At 51.2% G+C, this 23,329-nt stretch overlaps 1 protein-coding gene across 2 annotated transcripts in view; it reads left to right on the top strand.

The window, feature by feature from the left end:
• Nucleotides 1-2,650: 2,650 nt before the first annotated feature.
• Nucleotides 2,651-23,329, top strand: part of B3GAT1 (beta-1,3-glucuronyltransferase 1) — a 38,977-nt gene continuing 18,298 nt past the window's right edge. Inside the window, exon 1 of one of the 2 annotated variants that reach the window (XM_051638358.1) lies at nt 2,651-3,154. In XM_051638358.1, the coding sequence (XP_051494318.1) occupies nt 3,139-3,154 (16 nt within the window). In that variant the 5' untranslated portion in view covers nt 2,651-3,138. The remainder of the gene's footprint in view (nt 3,155-23,329) is intronic. The other variant, XM_051638357.1, reaches the window with a different exon arrangement.

The raw sequence follows: 23,329 nt of genomic DNA, 5'->3' as shown, positions 1-23,329 counted from the left end.
CATCCTCTGTGAAGCAGTCTGGATTCCAGGCAAACAACACCCTCTTCCCCTTTATCCCTGGATCCTTCAGGAGGATTGCCTGAGCCTCTCCTGCTGTCCCCCTCTGGCTGGCAGGCTCTGGAATTTGGCTCTGGTGGAGGTGGCACACTCCACACCCAGCACGCAAACAAGTTGATACGCTAAGGTTCAAAGGGACAACCTTGGAAAATGTCAGAGCAGCGTCTCTGCACCCGTTGTTCTGCTGCTCTGATCACAAAAAAGGAGCTCTGAGTGAGTCAGGCTGTAATTTTCAGCCCTGGGGGGGGGCAGGGGAGGGACTCAGCAATGCCTCTCTGTATGTGTCTGTGTCCCTCCTGAGCTCCTCTGACACTTTCCCCAATGCCTTTCATCTTTGTGAGTCTTTGGAGACACTGATGCAGGGCTGAGCCTGAAATGTTACTGCTCACCCATAATTTTTACAAATCTCAGGTGTAGCACAGCTCCTTTCCCTCCTCCCTGAGTTTTTATGTGTTTAGGTTTTGTGGCAGGGGAATTTTTATGTCTCTTCTCCCTTGTTTTCCCTTCTCTCACCCAGCCCTGAAACAGTCAATGACTGTGCCCTTTCTTATCTCCTGCTATAGGCCTCAGGGGACAGTTCCTTCCTGTCCATCTCCTGAATGCCACAACAGCAGGTAGCCTGGAAAAGAGCTGGGTCTGAACCTGCCCTTTTGATATAAGTGGACATTATGCATTTTTATTAGACACAGAGTTCAGTGAAACCCTTAGCAGTAGCTGAATTGGCACAAGATCCCCAGGCAAGTAGTCTTTGGAGCTGATCTCTCCCTAGGTGCCATGCAGAAAACGAGACCAAGGACAAAAAAAGGCCATGTTCCTTTTGATTTCAAAAACTGCCTCATTTTGCAGAGGAGGTGGCTGAGCAGAAGCCAGCCAGTCTGTGTGGTCTCTTCAGGCCTCTGTAAAGGATTCTGGACTGGCCATCCTTGCTCATCCACAGAGCAGGTGCAGTATGAGGGGAGAGACTGTTAAAAAGCCTCTTCCTTCAAGCATCACCTTCTGTGGACGGTACTCCAGCACTGGCCAGGAGGCATCATCTCCCTGGATTGTCTAGTGCAGGCCTTGCCAGTCTCAGCCAAGCTCACTGCCACTTGAGCAGTGGCTTGAGGCCATGCCTGCAGTCCTCCAGCTTGCTGCAGCTCAGGGGGAAGGAGGATGGGAGCCACTGTCCTTGTCCCTGTGATGATGCAGTTAGGATTTGTCAGTGCCTTGATGCTTGCTAATTTGTGGGTCATGCTCTGATTTCCAGGCTACACAGCAGGCATCTCTGCTCCCAAGTACCCCTTGAGATCCTCAAATTAAAACTGAGGTCTGAATGCTGTAGGTTCAAAACTAAAAGCCTGGTGAAAATGGTGGAGTTGCTGGTGAAGATCACTGAGGTTTCTCCACAATATGGACCTTATTCCTTTTTTTGGTAAAGCATAAATAAATGTCCCAATACCTCCAGGTTACCATGGCACTGTAACCTTACCAGATGTGAAAGAGGGAGTAACAAGGGAGTAGCTGTAGCTGTGGATCTGTGCATGTTGGCTGAGGGACACGTGGCCAGGGAGAGATGGTGGTATATGGAGGGGGTTGGTCTGGTTGGAAGTAGATGAGCAGGCTGTGGGGGCAGGACAGGTAAAGAGTAACTCACCTCCAACCTCAGGACTGACTTTTGGGTAGTCTTAAGCTGTCCAGCTATGAGTGTGACATCCAGAGACCCACTGTGATGTTCAGCCATCTCACTGCTGAGCGTGAGTCAGCCCTGCCTGGGTTAATTGTTTAAGGGCAGTATCAGGAGATAAGATCTTGCCTCTCCTCTCCAGACCCTTGAAGCCCTACATCCTCCAGGTGGTCCCTGTGAAGGAAGGCAGTGTCCCTAGGGTTCAGCTGCATTGTTAGAGGTCACAGAAGTGTCCTATGTGCCCACTGGGCTTGGTGCAGTTGTCCCCAGGTTAGGGACAGTCCTAATCCCATCCAGAGCCTCCTTCCCATGGGGGATACATGTTCCTGCTGTCCTTTGCCCAGTGCCAGGGCCCTTAGCCATGCCATGGCATCAGGGTACCTTGCTGTTTGGGTAGGGTGGCTGACAGGGGCCACAGAAAGACATGGTGCCAGACAGAAGGGGAGTTGCATGAGGTCTAACAAGTGTTACCTACTGCTTGAAAAGTCCACGTGGACACCCTGGGAAGCCACCAATCCAGGCACCACCAGGTGTGGAGGGTGTTTCCACTCAAGTGCTGGTGCAGAAAGTGGAGCAGAGCTCAGCCTGCCTTCCTGAGGGGCTGGAGGGGACCTTGCTTTCCACCTCTGCTCCCTGCTTTCTCTCAGAGAGGTGCCAAGCCCTCCTCATCAGCAAGACCCTTCCCTCACCCCCACCCTTTCCTATCCTCCCATCTCCCGTCTGCCTGCTGAGCGGGCAGAGCATCTGCCCCAGCCTGTGGCTGCAACCACAGCGGGGAGAGCAGGCACCAACTCCTTCAGGAGCCATCTCGGAGCCTTCCCTGGCTTTTCCCTCCCGTCGCAGGGAGAAGTGCCCCCGCCGAAGTGGAATAAATTGGTACAGACCGTCAGCAGCGCGGGTCCTCCCCTGCTGGGGAAGGAGGGAAGGGGCTGTCGGAAGCGGGTCTGGGTACAAAGCAGCCAGCCACGCTCTGGCTCCTTCCTCCCGCACCCCCTTGGCCTCCTCCTCCTCCTCCCCCCTGCTTGCTCCCTCCCTCCCTCCCTCTCTCACCCGCTTTCTTTCCCTTTCACGCTGCAGACAAGCAGAGCTGGGCATCCCCGGAGCCGGTGGAGGAGGAAGGAGGAGGAGGAAGGAGCTGCCCGAGGCTGCTTCTTGGCGAGTGAAGCGGGGAGGGCAAGGCGGGAGTCGCTTGGGTTGCTGCCTGGATTAAGAGAGAATACAGAAAGGACATCATCATCATCATCGTAATAATCAATAATCCGGACCCGGAGGAAGAAGGGAGGAGAGGAGGAGGAGGAGGCTGCTGGGGGAGCCGGCTCCGGTGGGTGAGCAGCCGCTCTGAATCGTGCCTCTGTTCCCGAGGATTAAAGCATGAATGGGAGCAGCTCCCCAGCCACGATGGAGAGAGAAGGCGGTTCATGCTCCGGGAACAAGGTAACTCCTGCCTCTGGCAGACGTGGCACGGCCGAGCCCAGCAGGACAGAGATGCTTCATGCACGGGGTGTGTGTGTGTGTGTGTGTGTGTGTGCACGCAGCGGGGAGTGCGAGGAAGCAGGAAGGACTCAAAGCGGTTTTTCTACCCCTCCCAGGGCGTTTAAAGAAGGCAGGATGGGTTCTTGGGGGCTGCAGGGATGGAGATCTCTTTGCCCCCCTCCCTCAGGCTGGGTGCCTGAGGACAGGAAGCTGCTTTTGCCTGGGGTGGTGGGGGAAAATGCCAGTGTCTCCAGGCTTCTGTCTGGAGTGCCTCCAGGAGCACCCTGCTCCCAGCCTTGCCCTCCCAGCCCTGCACCTGCTCTGGGGCTCCCCTCCTGGGCTTGCCTGTGGCTCTCAGGGAAGATGTCTGGGGACTACGAGGGCCCCTTGCCCTCCCAGCCTGGCCAGTAAATCCGTGCAGAAACACGGGAGGGAGCTGAGAGGTGACAGAGAGTTGCTTTTTGCTCCCCTTTGGTCATCCTCTGCCTTTTCTTCATAGCAGGAAGGGATGGGATTTAGGAGGAGGGGGGACTGAAATCCCTTTCATTCATGCCAGCAGTGCTGAGAGCCAACTTCGAGGCTGCTCCAAGGGAGAAGCTTTCCAAGTGCTATTTTTTTTTGAGGAGGAGGAGGTGGCTGAGCAATGCTTTGCCATCTGAGGACTAATTTCTGTGTCGTGTTGAGGGTTTGGGTGGGGATGAGATATACTGATTATGGGGGAGAAAGTCGCTGGTGATCAATGAAGCTGCCCACAAATGATGCTTCCTTTTTCCCTGCTGGGCCTCTCTCTGATTCAATTCCTGCATTTCTGACCCTGAAAGTCCTGATTTTGCTTGGTCAGAAAAGAAAGCACATCTTCAGATAGTATGAGGAGGTGGCTTAGGCCAGATGTTTGGGGAAGCTCTGAGAAGAACCCAATGTTTACAGCTGTGGAGCCCATATCCAGCTAATCCCAGCAAGCAGAGGTCTTGGCTGGGCACCCCTCACTGTCTTTGGCAGGATCTTGCTGCTGCAATATTCACCTGTTCTGTGCTGTCAGACACCCCCTCCTCCTCTTGCCTTCAGGGGCTTCTTGATGAGTCTTGGCATGGGGTTGGGAAGCATTTGCTTTGGTTACTTAGATGATGGTGTGTCACAGAAGTCCCCCCTTACGTGCACACAGTGCAGAAGGTCCTGACTCCCAGCTTGCTGTCTGTTGATGTAAGAGCTGGTGTGCACATCTAAGGAGCTTATGGCCCAGAGCTGTGGGCTGGGAGATACTCTGCAGTCTGTTGCTTAGATCTGTAGGTACTTCTCCAAATTGTTAGTGCCCCTGAACACCTCCAGTGAGGTGTCACCAACTTGTGAGGCTGGGTGTGTTTGTGCCAGCACATAAACATGGGAGAAGAGCTGTGGAAATGTGCAGTGGAGCTTCAAGCCATGTTTTTGTTCCCTGAATAAGCCTTCATAGGAGGAAATTCTCCTAACCCACCCAAGATTCATTTTACTTGCTTTGCTCATGTAGCTGATCCTTCTTTGTACCCAGATCTTCAGTGCAAATGAATTGGCTGAGATTTGTCTAGAAGGTGGCAGTGGTTGGGATTGCTTGGGTTACCTGACAGAGCTGGGATCAAAAGGCTGTGGGGAAACAGAAGGACTCAGGATAAGGGGGAAAAATATTTTCTTTCTGTATGTAGCACCCAACTCTGTTTTCTGTGTCAGCTTTGAAGCACTGAGGAATATGGAAGATGATGTAGTGAAGGAATTGAATAATAGGAGAAGAAGTGTATTTCCCCTGGGATGGTTCATTCAGTGATAGGGGCCAAGAGTTTTGGAAATGGCCAAAGCCAGCCAGGCAGTGGCTGCTACTAGAATGGGAAGGCAGTTGACCAGTAGTTTCATTTTCCTGGTTGAATATGTATGGATGAATGAAAGACAGAGGAAGAGAAATGAAATTGGTGACGTTGGCTCTGAGTACTCTCCTTTTCATGCAGCTGAGCTCTCAGTCCCTCCCCACACACCCCCATAGACCTTTCTAGGGAAGTGCTGTCAGCTTCTCCAGCACAGCACTGGGAACTTGAAGTCGTTAGCAGGGCAGGAAGAGCTTTTAATGAGAGCTGGCTCCCCCTGAGCCAGGCTGCCCCAAGGGGGATGCAAAGGAGGAGACCCAACTCTCCTGGCATTTTGGTTCTCAAGGAATGCAAAGCAGGGGGGCATCTGTAAAAAAGGCTGGGAGAGCTTTCCCACTTGTTAGTTGGCATCCCAAAGTTTCCTGACCCATTCAGATGGCTCACAGAGGAGAGTGGATGCCAAGTGGGGATAGTGCCCAGCCCTGGGAAGGGACTGTCACCTTGTGTGCTTTGTGGGCCTGATGCAGCACCCCTGGGGCCAGCAGGTCTGTTCTGTGGCCTTGTCCCCATCAGGGCAGTGTCTCTCAGCCAACTACAGGGTTAGTTCTCTTTCTACCCTTGACTTGCAGTGTTGATCTGAGTCCTTCTAGCTCTGCTCTGCATCCGTGCACCTGCTGGGGCAAGAAGACCAGTGAGTGCCTCCAGTGTGCAGGGCCTGCTTGGGCTTTAGCACCCTTGCAGACCTTGCTTCTTCCTGTCAAACAGCTGCTGTAGCTGGGAGACCTGGCCTGAGAAATCTCCCAGGAGCAAAGTGTGAGCACAGGCTCTCCCTTCCTGCAAAGCTGGCTGCTCAGTGTCAAAATAATGCTTTTTGAAAGGAAAACAGTGCATCTGTCCTTTCCATCTTCTTCAGCACCCACATGTTGCAGCAGCAGAAGCCTTGGGAAGGGAAAATAACTGCTTTTAAGGGACACGAGGGCAGATGTTGCAGTTATTTTTTTGGTGTTTCTTGGAGACTTGCCTTTTGCAATGTCTCTTCTCTCTCTCGTCCTTGTTCTGTGTCTACCAGCTCAAAGAAACCCAGTTGTGCAAAAGCAGTTTTTCCTTCTTCAAACAAAACCCAGTGGACAGAATGGAATCCAGAGGAAGAGAGAACATGGTCCTTTCTTGAATCCCTGTGCATTTTGTCCTGCAGGGATGAGCAGTGCCAGGGGCTGCCTGGTTTCCGGGGCTGTTTTTCATATGGGCTTACCAGGAAGATCTCTTGACTTCTGGGGACACAGCAGCCTTGGTCAACATCTTTCTCCTTGGGTGATGCCCTCTGTGGTTTTCTCACTCCTCACTTTTTCTGCAGCCCCCCACTGCATGCAGGAGCCTTGAACAGTTAGGTGGGCTGTAAGTCTTCTTTGGAGATATGGCTGGAGGTGCATTTCATGTCCCTTCAACCCATCTGATGGCAAAGCATCTTCTGGAAGCCATGGAAGGGCCCCCTACAGTGTCTTTATCATGGATCCTTGTTCTGTAACATGTTCTCTCTTATGCTTTGTGGAGATCCTGAATCACTCACCTACCAGTGTTTTGCTGCTCAGGTTGGCAAGACAGGTGATCTTTGCCAATTACTAGATCTGAAGGGTAAGGATGGATTCTCTCTTTTTCTCTTCTGAGATCCAGCTGTTTGTGTTTGGGTTGGAGAGTTGACTCCAGGGCTGGATTCGCCTTCAGAAGCTAATAAAGGCTTTGCTGAGTGGAGATCACAGGGTGTGGCCCATGATTAATCTTCACATCCTGATTTAGATGTGCAGACCACCCCCAAGTGCTCTCAGTAATCCAGCTTATTAGTCACTATTCAGTGTATCCTCCTACATTTTTTGATGGGAACCCCACACTTCCAGGGAACTGAGGCACTAAGAGACCCAGTCTCTTGCTGTGCTGATGGCTTTGTCCTGCTAATTTAGCCAGTTTACTCCTCCTCCTTTCTTAACCCTCTCTGTCTGAGGATAGGTTGGTTGTACCAAGTGGCACTTTCCAAGGGACATTGTTTACAGGCTACTAAAATGCCTCCTGCCCAGCAGAGGTACTTTATGGGTGCTTGCACTGTGCCTGGAACACAACTGCACACACCTGTGCTTTCCATCTTGGCCTGTGTATGGAAATATGGCCTGGCACTGACAGCAGAAGAACCAGGAAATGCTGCACATCTCCCTCCTGCTTGGATCTGAGCTGTGTTCCTCAAGATGGAACAAGAACTAAGCTTCTGTACCAGGCTTCTTGTGCTGGGCTTTAGGAGCAGGTGATGTATTAGCTCTCAGAGGGTGTGTTAGTGCATTGGTCACTGCTGGCCCAGCTCCAGCCTGGATGCTACCCTGGAATGCTCTTTCTTGTTAGTTCCAGAGTTGTGGTTTGATACTCCAGAGTCTTTGGTGCTGTGAACATCTAGTCTCTGCACTGGAGCAGGGCATGGACAGAGCAAAATTCTACCTGCTTGGTTGTGATGGAAGGGCAGCCAAATGCTGACAAGGGAAAGGTGACTGGCCTGGGATCATGTAGGGAGTCCCCTGGCAAAGATGTGGGAGCCCAGAGGAGAAATTCTGCCAGTTAGAATGGAACAGTCTTCAGAAAGGCATTTAAACCAAACCGAGTTCTGAAACCTCTGGGGTGAGGATTTACATCTTCACAATAGGACTGGGAGTTGTCTCTGTTCAGCTCCATGCTGCTGTAAGGATGTGTGTGCACTGCAGAGCCCACAGAAGTGATGTCCACTGATCCCCAGGTTCCTTCCAGTGCCTGCTGGAGACTGGTTATCCCCTCTGAGATAACAGCTGATGCCCTGCTAAAGCAACATGGGAAGTCGAGCTCAGACTCTCTCCTTCCATTCCTGCCTTGTGTTCCCTAGGCTGGGTGGGTTAGTATGTCAGAAAAATCAGCTCTTCTGCATTGTCTGCCATCTGGGAGGCCTGTCAAAGCCCTGGGAAGCCTGTCAAAGCCCAGTGGATAAGGAATTGAAAGCTGTAGCTCAGAGAACAGAGCCTGCTTACCCCCCAGAAAGGTGGGGAACCCTTTGCTTAAGTGCAGTGCTGACGTGGATGTCTGCTCCTGTAGGTCAGCTGGATAACAAAGCAGGGGGCTTGTCCCAGCTGCCTTGCTCCAAGTCATTCTTAACTGCCCCAGCACAGTTTCTTCCTCAGGTTTGGCACCTGCAAGACAAAAGAAGGGTAGTCCAGGAGAAATATCCTGACTCTGCCTCACCTTCCATTCAGCTGGAAAGAGACCAGGAGCAAAAGGATGGATGCTGAGGCTCTGTTTTGGATTTCATGAATAGATGAACGTAGAGATGCAAGTGGGGATTTTGAGAGGATTTGGAAGCCTGCTCCAGGATTTGTCTGGCACGGAAAGCATTTATAAGACTTCCAGCATCATCATAACATAATGCCAGTGTGGGCCCACCCCAGCTCCCAGTGAATAAAAAGCACAACTCTCTTCATCAGTGGGAAAGGGATCTCAGTTTTGTGCTTTGGAATAGCCCGTGCTCTTGTCCTGGTGGCACAAAGAGAGGGCTGAGCTGCCTTTGTGTGCTGCTGGGAGTGAGTGGGCCTGGTTGCACACGTGTGTGGGTGCTGAGCAAGCTGCAGGAGCAGCACCCCTGTGGCCTCTTGCAGAGCAGTGCAGTGTGACAGGGAAGTGGGTGCCTGGGCTGGTCTATAAATGCCCCCTTGGTGCTGAAGCTTTCTGGCTGAGCTCCTCAGGTTTGTGCTTTGTTTTTCCATCTGTTTAGCAGCTTCTGGAGCTCAAGAAGAAACGTGTACCCAGTATTTCTTTTAACCCAGGTGGGCCAGGACTGTCCTTACCAGAGGTTGCATGGAAAGGTCCTTGGGGGAGTCCAGCTTCTCAGGGAATGAGCAAAAGCCAGGGAGCACTGGGGGGTGACACTGGTCTGGCCACTTGGGACCAGTCTAGGTGACCTTCTGTGCTTCCATCTGAATTCCATAGGTTGTGGCATGGGGAGTAAACCTGGAGCTGTGCTGAGAAGCTCTGCAGAGCTTCCAGCTGGTGCATGCAAGTGAGATTTTTCCAGCTTCAGCTGATGGCCTCCCCATGCAACCACAAACACCAGTGCCTCCCTTGTACCAGTGCAGCAGCCCTGTGGTGGGAATCAGTGCTGTGGGAGCTGCTGTCTCGAGGCCTTCAGCCCATCCCTGCACAGGAGAAGCACACCAGGGCTCTGTACTATTTTGGGGTGCTCCAATGCAGGATCTGGGGCCCCTTTTGCAGTCAGGACTGATGTGCTCTGCTCATTTTTCTAATAGCTGTGGATGCTCACAGTGCAACAAGAGATGCACTGAACGTGCAGGTTTCCTCCTGCCTCCTCCTCCCTGTGCCTGCCCAGCCAGCCCTGCCTGTCATCAGCAAAGGAGCTGCACTTCCAGAAGTCTTTCCCTGATGTGTAGGTCAGGGACAATGCTGAAAAAACCCCACACTGCTTCACTGGGTGTAGGAGCCATCATCCAACCCAGGGCAGCTGTTGCTCTGTCCTGAGCAGTCCAGCTCTGCCACATTCAGACTCAGACTTTTTGGAAGGGACACAGAACAACTTTGCTATTGTCGTGAGCCCCTGCTGTGACTCGATGCCTCCTTGGTGTGTGAATAACTCTGCAGGGCCCTGTGACAACGTGCTAGATAAGTCCCTGTCCTCCTGTGGGCACCATGTCACTTCCCATGCCCTCCTTGCCCTACTGTCCCTCCTTCCCCATGGGGAACTGTAGCTGCAAGCCCAAGGGAAAGGTTGGAGTTTGTGGAGTGTACAGGAGGTGAGTGATATTTTGTCACAGCCATTAAAGAGGTACATTAACCAGATGATGAGGGAGAGGCCTGACAAGGTTGTTAACTCCTGTCCCTCACCGTAACAAAGCTGTAAAACCCTCTGGAGGGATCAGAGCAGGAGCAGCACTCTGCTCAGCTGAGTCCAGGCAGAAAGAGCAGCTTTGCAGGAGGAATTTTGTTAGAGACTGGGTGAGGTACCTGGAACCTGTTTCAGTTCATGAATAAGATGGTATTTCTTCTGAATAATGGATGCACATGATGGTTGCTGAGAGGCAGATCTGGGAGTGAGCTGGGTCTCTGAAGGAGAGAGGGAGATGTGGAGTGAAGTGCAGCTCTGTTCTGAACTGGGAGCTTGTTTGGTGCTGGAAGCCTGGCAGGAGTGTGCAGGGATGGTGCTTGGGTGATGAACCTGCATGACTGAGGCAGAGGGTGCCTGTTAGGTCTCATTGTGTGTCCTGCAGCCAGTGTAGAGCAGTGCCCAGCTCAGGCTGCAGGCTGAGGAAGAGGAGTATTTGTGATGATTCCTTTCCTCTGGCTCCAGGGGAGGCCAAAGGTGCTGTGATTAAAACCCAGCACAGGTTGTGGTGGGGATCAGCAACCTATGACCTGTGCCTGCCAGGGCAAGGAGGCAGGTTTGATACAGAACAAAGCAAGGCTGGACCCCTGACAGCTGTGAGATGTTTTAGGAGGCACTGGCTGTGCTCAGATGAGCAGAAAGCTTTGAGGAGCTGCCTCACGCCGTGGTTCTGGGAGGCAGCCTCTTGTTTCCTTGAGAGACAGCTTTCACCTGACTTTCTAGTGGCACGTTTTGCTTCTAATTTGGGAGAGAGAAGTGTAATCTGGCACTAGCCTGCCACCCTTGAAAGGCTGCCAGCCAGTTCATGGCACTCTCTCTCTCTGCAGGCTCCCTACAGCCCTGGTGAACGACAGCAATGTTCTATCCTTCCCACCCCAGAGCTGCAGGGATGCAGTGCCCCAGGAGAGGCTGGTTTGGCTGTGTGCTCTGGGGTTGTATGGTCACCCAGAGGTTTGTTCAGATGGGCTGTGATCCACTTGGATGACCAGCAGCTGGCTATGGAGATTAGAGCTTCAGAAGTCACTCCTCAAGAATAATCCTTCCAATGTCTGCCTTATAATAATGGCACATCCACAAGGCATGACTCTAACATATCAATCTTCAGAGTGTGCAGCCCCTGAATCACCTTCTGCAAGGGTTTGGAAGTGTTTGTTTCTGTTAGTCAGTTAGATGAGGATAATTTCTGGCATGCTTTTTTTTTTTTTTTTTTGCCAGGCAAAAATTGCAAGGGCTGAAATTGGGAGCATTGAAAAGTTTAGGTGGAATCTGAGTGGTGAGGCTGAGGACAAGACCTGCTTGGGAAGCTGCACATGAAGTGTCTGTGCAGTGGTGGGCTCTTTGGGCAGTGGGAATGATGTTGATGGTTTAGATGAGACATGAGGAGGAAATTCTGGGCTGTGAGGGTGGGGAGACCCTGGCCCAGGTTGCCCAGGGAAGCTGTGGCTGCCCCATCCCTGGCAGTGTTGAAGGGCAGGTTGGATGGGGCTTGGAGCAGCCTGGGCTGGTGGGAGGTGTCCCTGCCCATGCACGGGGTTGGATCTAGATGATCTTGAAGGTCTTTTCCAACTCAGATCATTCTGTAATTCTCTGATTCTCTCATTATTGTGCTAGCTTGGCCTGAGCAGGGAGGTTCAGGCAGGGCAGGAGGTTGTTACAAGAGGCTGTGAAGCCACGTGATGAGAGTCCAGTCCCTTTCTGGGTGGCTGAGTTTAAAGTTAGAGTTAGTTATTCTGAGTTATTAGTTACTCTGAAGTTCTCCCTGTGGAAGCAGGCAGTGCTCAGAAGAGTATTGAGAAGGGGGCCTGGCAGGCACAGCTGTGAAGAAAATCAAGATGAATCCCTTGGCAGCAAAGTGGAGCTGTCTGGATCCTGGAAGTGCAGATATTACCTCTGCCTCTGGCCTGGCAAGCTAGCATTAGGAAGAAGCAAAACTTGCAATATAAGGTGTCTTTTTATAAATAAAGCCCAAAGGAGAGGAAGAGGGAGAGGAGAGCCCTTTGTGGAGGGGTGACTTCCCATGGCACTGTGAGGATGCTGGGATCATTGTCACCCTAAGTGAAGAGGTGCTGGGGTCAGGAAGACCTTACAGACCACAAGCCTGTTCCTGCTCAATTTTTTTTGGTGTTTCACACTGGAGGACACGTGTGGAAGGGGTACTTTGACCTGTGGGGCGGGGGGACCTCACTGTCTCCCTGCTGCTGCCCCTTCCCCTGGCTGTGGGAAACTTGACGGCTATGAAGCCCGGGCTGACAAAGGCTTTGTTACAATCCTCTGAAGCTGTCACCCCACACATGCACCTCCTTTCTTCCTCCAATTTATCTTTTAATAATGCTGCCAATGTTATTTCTCATCCCTGTCTTGTGTGCTCTGTGCTCTGCCTGGCAGTTCTTTTTGTCTCACCCAGGCATCCTCTACCAAAACGCTCTAATGGGAAGAGACTCTGGCTGCTGAAGTTAATAACTTACCCGACAGCCCAAGTCATTCTTGTCACAGAGCAAATTGTGAACTAGGCAGCAAACCAGGGATGAGACCCTGGCCTGGGGGGGAAAGGGGGCTGTGGAGCAGGTGTGTGTTTGCATTCAGGTTGGTTTCAGCACATGCCCTGCTCTGCTGGTAGCACTTCCAGCTGGTGAACCTTGGGGTGTTACATTAGGTAGATGTGGGAAAAAGGAGGAGCAAGGAGTCCAGAGATAGCTGCTCCAAAGGGAGCCTGTGGAGGAGGCAGAATGAGACAAGGTCTTCATTCTGCACTGGGCAAACCAACACGTTCAGAGAAAGTGAAAAAGGAAATTCTCTCTTTTATCAAGTTACAGTCTTTTTTCAGAGGAGCGAGTGTGTCGAGGTGGACTCAGGGTTGTGCCACATCCCCCGTTTTCAAAGCCTGCATCCTGCTCCCAGTGCCTTGAGCTACAAAAAGGCTTTGGGGCCATGTGTAGCACTGAGCCCTGCTGCATCCAGCAGCACTGATTTCTTCCTCTCTGTCTCAACCACCCTTAGTGCTCAGGCTCATCCAACCTAAGGGAAGTGTTTAGTAACTCTGGTTTTTAAATATTAGTCATCTTGTAGGAATGACATTTGAAAGACTGACAGTTCCAAGGGCTGCTCTTGTGCCTGAATATATTTTTGTGTCATTAAAAAAAAAGAAAAAAAAAAAAAGGGAAAATCAACCTGACTAATTAAGTGTTGTACCTTGAGATACAGCCTAGGAAAGGACACATGAGGTCCTAGTCACTCAAAGAAGTCACCAGGCTGCCATTGCATGGCTTAGACAGGCCTGAAGGGAGTGTGGTGGGTCTGTGTTGTAGCCCTGTTGATACTGTCCCAGCCCTGTTCCCTCCTTGAGCAAGGGATGTCCTGCCTCTCTGTCCCTGACACACAAGGTTGTCATCACAGTTGTGATAATAACCATGTAATTTGCCGGGTTGATTTGAGATGCACCGTAATTGCTGCATGATTACAGTATTCTTAGAGCAGCCATTACAAAAACCCCTCCAGTTTCTCAGAGCTCCCCAAGGGTTTGTCTCACTCCTCACCTGGCAAGTGAAGCAATGCAAGGGGGTCTGTCTGTCCAGGAGCCCTGCCTGCATCTCTCTCTCTGCCAGGTTACCTGTGCCTGCTTCCAGACACCTGAAGGTGCTGAGACACACTGCAGACCACGGGGAATATATCCCTGTGGCCCAAGTGGTTTGGATGGTGCTTGGCCACAGCTTTGCAAGTGATGAAGATGCTGTTGGAAGTGGCAGGGGCTGAGGAGTGGTACTGGGGAGCTGGGCAGCAGGGAGAGGCCCCCAGGGGTGCACGTCCTGCCTGTGTGTGCTGCTTGTTCACTTGGTTCCTGAGTCAGGCTGGGAAACTGCTGGCTTCCCTCTGTCTCCAGCGTTTGTTTGGCTTCTTCATTTCTCGTTCGTATGGAGATGATCTGGGCTGGGTTTGGCTCTTAGGAGTTGCTAAAATTAGGAGAAATGACCTTCCCCAGGCAGGCACCCCAGGCCACTGGGTTGGTGTGAGCTGCACTTTGCCAGCACCTCAGGCATCAGTGCTGGTGCCATTTCTGTATTTAGCCCCTGAGCTACTTGGGTTCTGTGGTTCCTGTCCAAAAAGAGGAAGCTATTTTCATCTCACCTCAAGCTGAGGTACAGGTGAGCCAAAATAACTAAGCCACAGGGGAGGCAGAGTCAGAACCAGGCTGAGGCTGGAAGCTGGACAAACTGGTAGATTTAGCCCTTGCCTTTCCCACTAAGGGACAAAGAGCCAAGTCCCACCTGCCTGGGCAATGCTGGGATAGATCTGGGTTTATTGGATGGGCATATGGGGTTTTATGCTAGTAGAAGAAAATAAACACTTTCCTTTCAAATGGAAGAGAGGCCATGATATTCTGACATGTCAAAGGTTCCCAGGCAGGCACAAGTCTCTGTGTTCCCTGTGGAGAGAGGAGGTGAGGGAAGCAGGGATGCAGGATGGGAAGCAGCAGGCACAGTAGGGCCAGGAGGACCTGCTGGGTTTCAGCAGGGACCAGAAATCAAAGGATGATCATTTTAAAACGACCTTCCTGTTTCCAAGGAGAAGGTTGTGTGGGTTTGTGGCTGTACTAATGGATGGCAGAACTGCAAGCAGCAATTGATTGTGTTGTGAGATGCTGAATTACAGCTGGGTCTTTGCTTTAGCATCCCAGATCCCCCCTCCTCCCCTTACCACTCTGTGGCAGGAAAGGATCAATGCTAATCCCTCCGTCCCCTCAGTGGCTTTTGCAGAGGTCACAGGCTGCTGGACTCTGTGTCCTGTTTGACCACCCAGCACTGAGCAGGGCTTTGGGTTTGAGTTTCATCTCCTTAAAGAAGCCCCCTAATGGGGACGGGAGCTGGGGACTTCCTCTGTAGGTTGGTATCATGGAAAGATGGGGAGAAACTTTTCACTAGGAAAGGGTAGTGACAGGACAAGGGGTTTTAAACTGAAAGGGGGGAGGTTTAGTTTAGACATCCGGAAGAAATTCTTCACTGTGAGGGCAGTAAGGTGTTGGCCCAGGTTGCCCAGGGAAGCTGTGGCTGCCCCATCCCTGGCAGTGTTGAAGGGCAGGTTGGATGGGGCTTGGAGCAACCTGGGCTGGTGGGAGGTGTCCCTGCTCATAGGGAGGTTGGAACCTGATGATCTTTAAGGTGCCTTCCAACCTTTACCATTCCATGATTTCTTGACCAGCCAGGGAGCTGAGAGAGCTCTAAGTGCCATGGAGAGAAAACCTGCAGGAAACACTTCTGAGCCTCAGTGCACGGCCCTGTGCCTCTGAGCACTGCTGCTGTGATAGAAACATTTCTGCTGAGATGCTGGAGGGTTTGTTGCTTGTGCAGCAGCTGCTGAGGACTCTTTGAACAGGCTCCTTGAGCAGGGTGCAGCAGTGAACCTGGGAACCCTGGCTTGTCTGCAGTGGAAGGTAGTTTGCAATAAGGCAGAAATGTAGGTGTGAATGTATAGCCCAGAAGCTCTTCAGCTCAGATTACCTACGTGGCTCCTCTTAGTGCCTCTGAAACACAAAGCAACTCATCCCAGGCTTCTGCTGCAGCTGCCTGGTGAGCAGCACGTGTTGGAAGTGGCTTGAATTTGCAGCCCACTCTGCCCCCCTAAACAAGAACAGCACCATGTGCTCCTGAGGGGAATGAACCCTTTTCCCTGCCTGCCCAGAGCACCTCTCAGCCTGGACACGTGCATGTTGACAACAGCTCCTGCAGAGCAGTTTTTACTTCAGTGACATCTTCAGGGACTCGTGCTTACAACAGCTGGTGTTTTCAAAAGTAATGGAGGATTTGGCTGCCTGTATAGTTGTTTTTTTTTTTCCCCAGCCTTCAAAACACCCCACTTTTGAGATATTTAAAGGGAAAATGATGCTTTTGAAGACTGAATCCCCTTTTAAGGTGCTTAGGGTGCAGGGTGGTGTCCTGCTGCAAGTGGCAGAGGGCTGGCTTGCTCACCAGCTCTGCCAGGCTGCTTTCCCCCCCTCTTCTTGTGCCTTAGAATCAGGCTATTAATAACTCCTTTTAAATAGAGCAGAATTCATTTCTTTTCAGGGGTGAAAAAGGGAAGAGCTCGGTAATTAAAAGTAAGTGCTGATGGCTCTGAAGCCAGGTCTCAGGGATGGTGCTGGTGAGCTGCCTTCCAGCTGATGTGTGTGCTGTGCTGGCTGGGGGGGGAGTCAAGGGGCAACAAGCGTGTGGGAAGTCCCCTTCACTTCATCTCCAGGTCTGGAACTGGGAACACAAAGCAGAGCCACCTGGGGGATAAATTGAGGGGTTATGTCTTGCTGGGCACAGCTTTTCAGGTTTGATGGTCACACGTGGGAACTTTCTCAGGTGTTGGTGTGATGCATCCCACCAGCCCCAGGGTTCTAGATGCACCCATAGAATTTTACACCCTTCATTCAGGCAGTCTGTGCAAGCCTGGGGCTTCAAGCACCACCACCAAAAGCTGTCAGCTGCGTGGTGGTGAGGTGGTCCTTACTCCAGCACCAGTGAGCACCCCAGTCTGTCTTCTGCCAGCCCTGCCTGTTCTTCCACCACCCAGCTACGTTAGGTGTGTTCAGCTTGTCAGGTTTCTCTGGGCAGAGGGAGAAAGGCAAGTCCCCAGGGAGCCTGATGGCAGCCTGATGTTTGGCTCCATGATTCAGCCGTGCAGATCCCAGAAGAGTGGCCTTTGCTGGCGGGCTGGTTGGAAAGGTGAGGCTTGGTCATCACAGCCTGCTGCCTCATTCCATGGGGGATCACATGTCTTCAACCCCCTGGGACAAAGGGTATGCAAAGCCTGTTAGGGAGCAGTGGAATTTAGTCCAATCCTGTTGAAATTGGGTCTGCTTTTGTTAGTGTCACTTCTTAAAACCAGCGGTGCACGGAGCGCTCGGGGCCGTGCAGACCTCAGAGGTGGGAACAGTCTGGAGATTTGTCTGTCTGTGCCATTGCTGATGTCGTCTGAGATGACAAAAGGTATCATTGTGTCACCAGCTCAAGGAGACTTGATGGAGCAGCCCCTAAATGAGCTAATTGTTGGAGCACTCCTTTCCCAGCACTCACAGCAGCCTCAGGGAATGTCAAACAACTTTTCAGTTGTCCTTCTATTTTGGAAGCGGGCTGTAAGTCACACAGCTTTTCCTCTTGATGGAGAGGCTCTTTAAAAACCATGTGTGAAGTGCAGCTGTTTATCAAGAAGTCCTGATTGCTGGAAATGCTTTTTGACCTGAGTCAACCCCCAGTTTTGTGGCTTGAGGAGAGGCTGGACCAGGCAGTGCCCGCCCTGACTGACAGACCAGTGCATCCTGCAGGCATCAGAGCAGTGCCCTCTCATCTCCTGTCCTGTTTCTAGCTCTGGCCACCTCTGCTATCATCTGCAGAGGTGGAGCAGCAGGGGGGGGATGATTAATTTGAAGAAGAGAAATTTTCTGTTGCCTGCTAAAATTTGACTGGAGCTCTGAAACTCAAAGGTTTATGTTTTCCAAGGTGGTGGGTGGTTCATTCTAATTCTGGCTATGCAGTTTATTCACAGACACAACTAATCCTTTTTTGAATCCTGTTAAATGCTTGTTCTCTTAGTATCCTGTGGCAATAAGTTACAGAAGCTAATTGTGCTTGCGTTGAGCTCCCTTGATCCACTTTGCTCCTGCTTGCTTGAAGTGCTGTTCTGAGAGGCTTGGTTAACACTCTTCTTTTCTGGAAGATGATCTGTGTTGTTGATCCCATTTGTTGCAACAGGGCTCAGGACTAGAAGGGGAGAGTAGTTCAGGTTTTGCCTCAACTGCTGCACGGTTGGGGAAATCCTGCAATCTCTTTGTGCCTCAGTTTCCCCAAGAGGTTGGAAAACACAGAGTGGCCCCTGTGCATGTAGCCAAGGCGAGTGCAGTGACAGAACTGGGGTTTGCAGGTGAAGCTGGATGAAAGTATTGAGTGGAAAAAGCCTCCTGAAACCAAGTTGCCTTTCCAGGCTTTTCCAGTATTTCTGAATGCTCTATTATTTGTGTTACTGCTTTCTATTATTTTATTTTATTTTTTTAATTAAGGAAACCAATGCTGGGTGAAGAGATGATTCAGCCCTTCACCCTCCATCGTGAGGTCCAGTGTGTGTTGGCTCAACATTTGTTATTCCTGTGGGTCAATCCTGTTCTCCTCTAGCTGGCAGATGGGTAACCGTGGTCTGAAAGATTTCTGAATCATTCTCACTCACTTTTCTTGACTTGAAACTCATGGCTCACGTTGTACAGTTCAGCTGGAGCTCAAGGATGGTGCGTTGCCCCTTGCCTTGTCGTGCAGCCTCAGGGAGGGCAGGGCTGCTCTGTCCTTCTCTCCCCTGGGTTGGGAGAACCTGAGGTTGCAGTTAGCACCCCTGATTAAATCCTCAAAGAACAGGCAATCCTGCCTGCTCATTACTCAGTTCTGGCTGTGTTCTGCTTAATAACTAAACAGTAATTAGCTCCACAGCTTTGCTACTATATTTATAATAGCCCCTATTAAAGTTATGGGGTTTATAGGCAGTAATGGCTTAGGGAGTAATTAATGAGCATGAGGCTTTTATTACTACCTTTATTTTTAGCCTGGGCTTGACAAGCTTTTTTTCTGCCAAAGACCAAAACCTTAGAGGCTGGTGTTGCCTGTGCCCTGGGGAGGGGCTGTGGAGAGGAGCAGGGTGGGGTGGCCTTGCAAAGCCAGAGTTGCCTCCGTTTCCTCCTCTGAGAAGTGGGCAGGACAGTCATTTTTCTGTGCATTTTCTGTGGGCTCAGGCGTGCGAGCTTGGGTGTAAATTCAGGAGGGTTTGTTGGGTCCTGGGGGTCCAGCTGCTCCTGCAGCAGTTTTCAGCAGAACCAGTTGCTGCTGCCAAGGTGAAAGTCACTTTTGTGTTTGGGTTTCAGGGATACTTTGTCCAGCTGCAATAGCTATTAGTGAGAAGACACTTTGTATCCCAGCAGCCTGTTTATTTTCTCTGCAAAGCTTTTGTTGGAGGATTTGGCTGAGGTTTGTTTATTTGTTTTCCTGGCTGTTTTGTAATACCAGTAACTCGTTGGTGTGTTTGTTTGGCTTCTGTGTGTGTGTTTTTCTTACCTACCGACAATATTTTCACTTCAGTGACTTATGCACGTAAACAAATTCAACTCAAGCAATTCCTGAGTTTAACTTGTTCTAAACCACCTCGGTTCAACATGGGAAAACCAAGGAGTAAGGGGAATGGGGCTGATCAGCCCCAAAAGGAAGCAAGGAGGCAAAACTAGACATCAGCTTGCAGATCAAATCAGTGTTTCCTACAGTGTCAGAGATGATGCCAATTAACTAGATCTAAAAAATGAACCTTCAGTGTTTAATAATCCAGCGTGTTACTAACACGTGGCTCCAGGATTTATTAAACCTTTTATTATTATTATTATTATTATTAGATGAGGGCCCTTTTAATATTGTCATGCCTTGACACCATTGCCCTCTGCCGGAGGATCTGAAATCTCTGTCCCCATGTGGCAGAACTGGCCAAAGGGATTTCTGCCAAGGAAAGGCTTTCAAAACTGGGCTAAACACCTTTGGTTTAGAAGCATTTTCATTCCCAAATCGCCAGTGATGTGTGACTTTTGCATGTTGTTTCAAAGCTGGGAAAAGGAAGTACACTTTCTGTAGTGGAAAATAGTTGGATCATTTCAATTAATTAATGTATAAACGTGTTTCTCCTTCTTTTCCCTCTGGAGAAGGAGGTAGCAAAAGCCTAACACTGACAATCTGAGCAAAGCCAGGTTTTGTTTCAAGGACTATCAGTGGGAAAAGGAGAGTGGTATCATGATGGGGCAGGGGGGAGCATGTCTTGAAGAGGAGCATCAGTTTCCCCAGACTAATTTTTGACTGACCTCACTTGTGCCATAAACAGCAACAAAAAAAGTGTTGTTGAGCTTGGGTAGCAAGGGATTTTTTTGGATGAGAGGCAAGGCCTCTGCCTTGGGCTGTGAAGCTGTGACTTCTCTCACCAGCAGTGTGAAATCACCCATGACCATGTCCTTCCAAGCTGATGTTGTTCACAGGAGAAAATGGATTTCACCTTTTGCAGCTTTAACGTGTGATGGGGAGGTGGGAGTGTGGCTTTGTCACACTGAGAACTGGCTCAGCCTGCACCCAGGCCCTCACCTGCATTAGCCTGGTGAGTGGGAACACAGTGGAAATACTTCGTCTGGGTCCAGATTTCCCAGCACTCACAGCAGCCCCAAGTGAATTCTTAGCCTGTCCTTCTGTCGGGCTTCTCAGGGTCATCAGTAAAGGAAATTACTTCAGGAATTAACAGGGAGAAAATGTAATAGATTTGTGGAATGGTTTGGGTTGGAAGGGACCTTCAAGATCATCTCAGTCCAGCGCCCTGCGTGGGCAGGGACACCTCCCACCAGCCCAGGCTGCTCCAAGCCCCATCCAACCTGCCCTTCAACACTGCCAGGGATGGGGCAGCCACAGCTTCCCTGGGCAACCTGGGCCAGGCTCTCACCACCCTCACACTCCAGAATTCCCTCCTCATGTCTCCCCTCAATCTCCCTCTTCCAGTTTTCATCCCTTCCCCCTTGTCCTCTCCCTCCCTGACCCTCCCCAGCTTTCCTGGAGCCCCTTCAGGCACTGGAAGGTGCTCTCAGGTCTCCCTGAAGCCTTCTCTTCTCCAGGCTGAACCCCCCAACTCTCTCAGCCTGTCTCCAGAGCAGAGCTGCTCCAGCCCTCCCATCATCTTCGTAGCCTCCTCTGGACTTGCTCCAGGAGAAGCAAGAACACTTGAGTGGCAACATGCTTGAAATACTTTGTCTGGATCCAAATTTCCCAGCACTCATAGCAGCCCCAAGTGAATTCTTACCGTGTCCTTCAGTTGGGCTTCTCAGGGTCATTAACAAATCAAATTGCTTCAGGAATTATCAGGGAGCAAATGCCTTTGCTGCAGAGCAGGGTGCATGGCTCACCACGGGTGCTGACAGGCAGCTCGGGGTGCAGAAGTGTGGTAGGTGGCTCCGTGTTCTCCCCCAGCCCATCATCTCTGGAGACATTCAAACCCACCTGGACATGTTCCTGTGTGATGTGCTCTGGGTGACCCTGCTCTGGCAGGGGGGTTGGGCTGGGGGATCTTTCCAGGTCCCTTCCAAACCCCTGAGAGTCTGTGATTCTGTGATCTCCATCTGTGGCTGGATCCATCCTGGGGTTGTGTCCCTTTGGGTATGTGGAGCACGTGGTGAGCTCCAGCCATGGGGGCTCTGCTGCCAGCCCCAGCAGAGCTGCCAAGCAAAGCCTTCTGCTGGGGCAGGAGTGGGCTGGGCTGGCCCTTGGCAGCTGGAGCTTCACAGCAGCAGATGATTGACCAGGGAGCAGCTAAACGCTCTGTAACAAATTAAAAGGAATCGATCCTGAAGAGACCAATGCACAAATCATTAGAGCCTGCACATTTTCCCCTGTGTTGAAGGCATTGAAAACAGAGTAGCCCCCCCAGCCCCCAAAGGTGCCTGTTCTCTCTCATATGAAGGACAGGGTCAGCCTGTCCAGGGGGAAGATGCTGATAATTTGAGTCTGGAATGGCAGGAGGCAGGGAAAAGGCATCTGTAAGGTAAGAGCATTGTATTCAGAGGAACTGCCCTTGACCATCGGGCATTTGGGGCAGGCCAGCCCCCGGTGGCAGCTTGTCAGCTGCTGGGAAGTGACTCTGAGTGGTTCTTTTAGCATGTCCTTTCCTCCCAGCCCCTCTCCAGTGGCCAAATCTTTCCCTTGCAGCATTTGCAGCCCAGGCACTTGGCTGGGCAAGGTGGTCAGTCTCCTCAGAGCTGCCCCTTCTGGCTCTGCCCTACGGGGGTGCTCAAGGGGACATGTCCTGCCATTATTTGAGGATTCAAAGGATGTCAGAACCCAGAGCCCTCTGTTCAGGCACTGAGAGCAATTGCAGGGACAGCCAGGATGAGGCCAGATGCTCTTTCCTGAGGGCACTGTGTGCTTTGTCAGTGTTAGGCCAGTGGGATTTCTTTGGCCCTGAGTGCTGCACAGGGATGCAGCAGAAGGCTGGTGTTTGCTGGAATAATTCATTCTCTTCCTCCCTGATTTATTTTGTCTGGATGAGCCTGCTTTCTCCAGTTTTGAAATAAAATAGGAGCAAATCTGTGTTGCTGGGAGATGCTTCCTTGAAAAACTTTAGGGTGTCTGGCTGTACAGAGCCTATCTCTGGGTTGTAGAAAGTTCTTTTCCTGCTGGTTCCCTGTACTTGACTGCAGGAAACCCTGCTTTCCATAGAATCAGATGTATTTGCTGGTTGGTGGAGAGGTTTGCATTGCTTCCTCTGGAGACCTTTCTAGAAGACCAGCTCCTTGTTATCACCCTCACTCCCTACAACTTGTCCTGACCCACCACATCCCTCTTCCATCCTGCTGGGTCATTGCATTTCCTAAATGCCTTGCTCCAGCACATCTGCTCATTGTGTCCTTTACAAAGTGCTGGAGGAGGGCAGGTGCACATGAGGAGGATGGATCCCTGGCTTCATGGATGCTGGCACCATGATCTCTGGCACAGGTTTTTGTATGGGAGGTGGCAGGTTTCTCCCTGGTGAGAGGCCTGTGGGTGGGGAATTGGCTTTTTCCTACAGCTGGCTGGACATTTTTTGATTAGTTGGGGTTTTTGTGTGTGTGTGTGGGGAAAAATTGGATTAGCTGAAACTTTTGTTGAGGGACATTTACTTGTCCCTTTTAAGGACAAAGGCCAGCCTGCATTTTCCCTACCCCTTGTTTTCCCTCATAAATTAATACCTCTGTGATTTAAGTGCTAATTTGGAAGAAGCAGGTTCTGTCCAGAAACTTGAATATCAGTTGCTTGCATGGTAAAAGGACAACCCATCAGTTTTTGGAGTTGTTTCACTTCAGGTCTTCCAGTGGGCTCAGTGCCGGAGGCTGATTGTACAGCCCAGTGATCAGGGCATGGCCAAGGGAAATGCAGATCAGTCCAAATTGGGCTCATCAGGGATTTGAACCTGGATCACTCCATGACTGCCCAATGCACGCAAGAAAAAGCAAGTCCCAAGGGTCTGGGGAAAAATATGTGCAAAATAGCATCACGGCTGCAGCCCAGGCTTGAGGAGCTCCCCTCTGCTTTAATCATAGAATTGCAGAATCATGGGATGGTTTGGGTTGGAAGGGACCTTCAAGATCACCTAGATCCAATCTCCTGCATGGGCAGGGACACCTCCCACCAGCCCAGGCTGCTCCAAGCCCCATCCAACCTGCCCTTCAACACTGCCAGGGATGGGGCAGCCACAGCTTCCCTGGGCAACCTGGGCCAGGCTCTCACCACCCTCACACTCCACAATTTCCTCCTCATGTCTCACCCCAATCTCCCTCTTCCAGTTTTCATCCATCCCCCCTTGTCCTCTCCCTCCCTGCCCTTGTCCCAAGCCCCTCCCCATCTTTCCTGG

Source organism: Apus apus, chromosome 22 (genome assembly GCF_020740795.1).
Source record: "Apus apus isolate bApuApu2 chromosome 22, bApuApu2.pri.cur, whole genome shotgun sequence".
NCBI lineage: Eukaryota > Metazoa > Chordata > Aves > Apodiformes > Apodidae > Apus > Apus apus.
The sequence above is the reverse complement of the archived record's forward strand: the minus strand, read 5'-3'. Positions and strand labels throughout refer to the sequence as shown.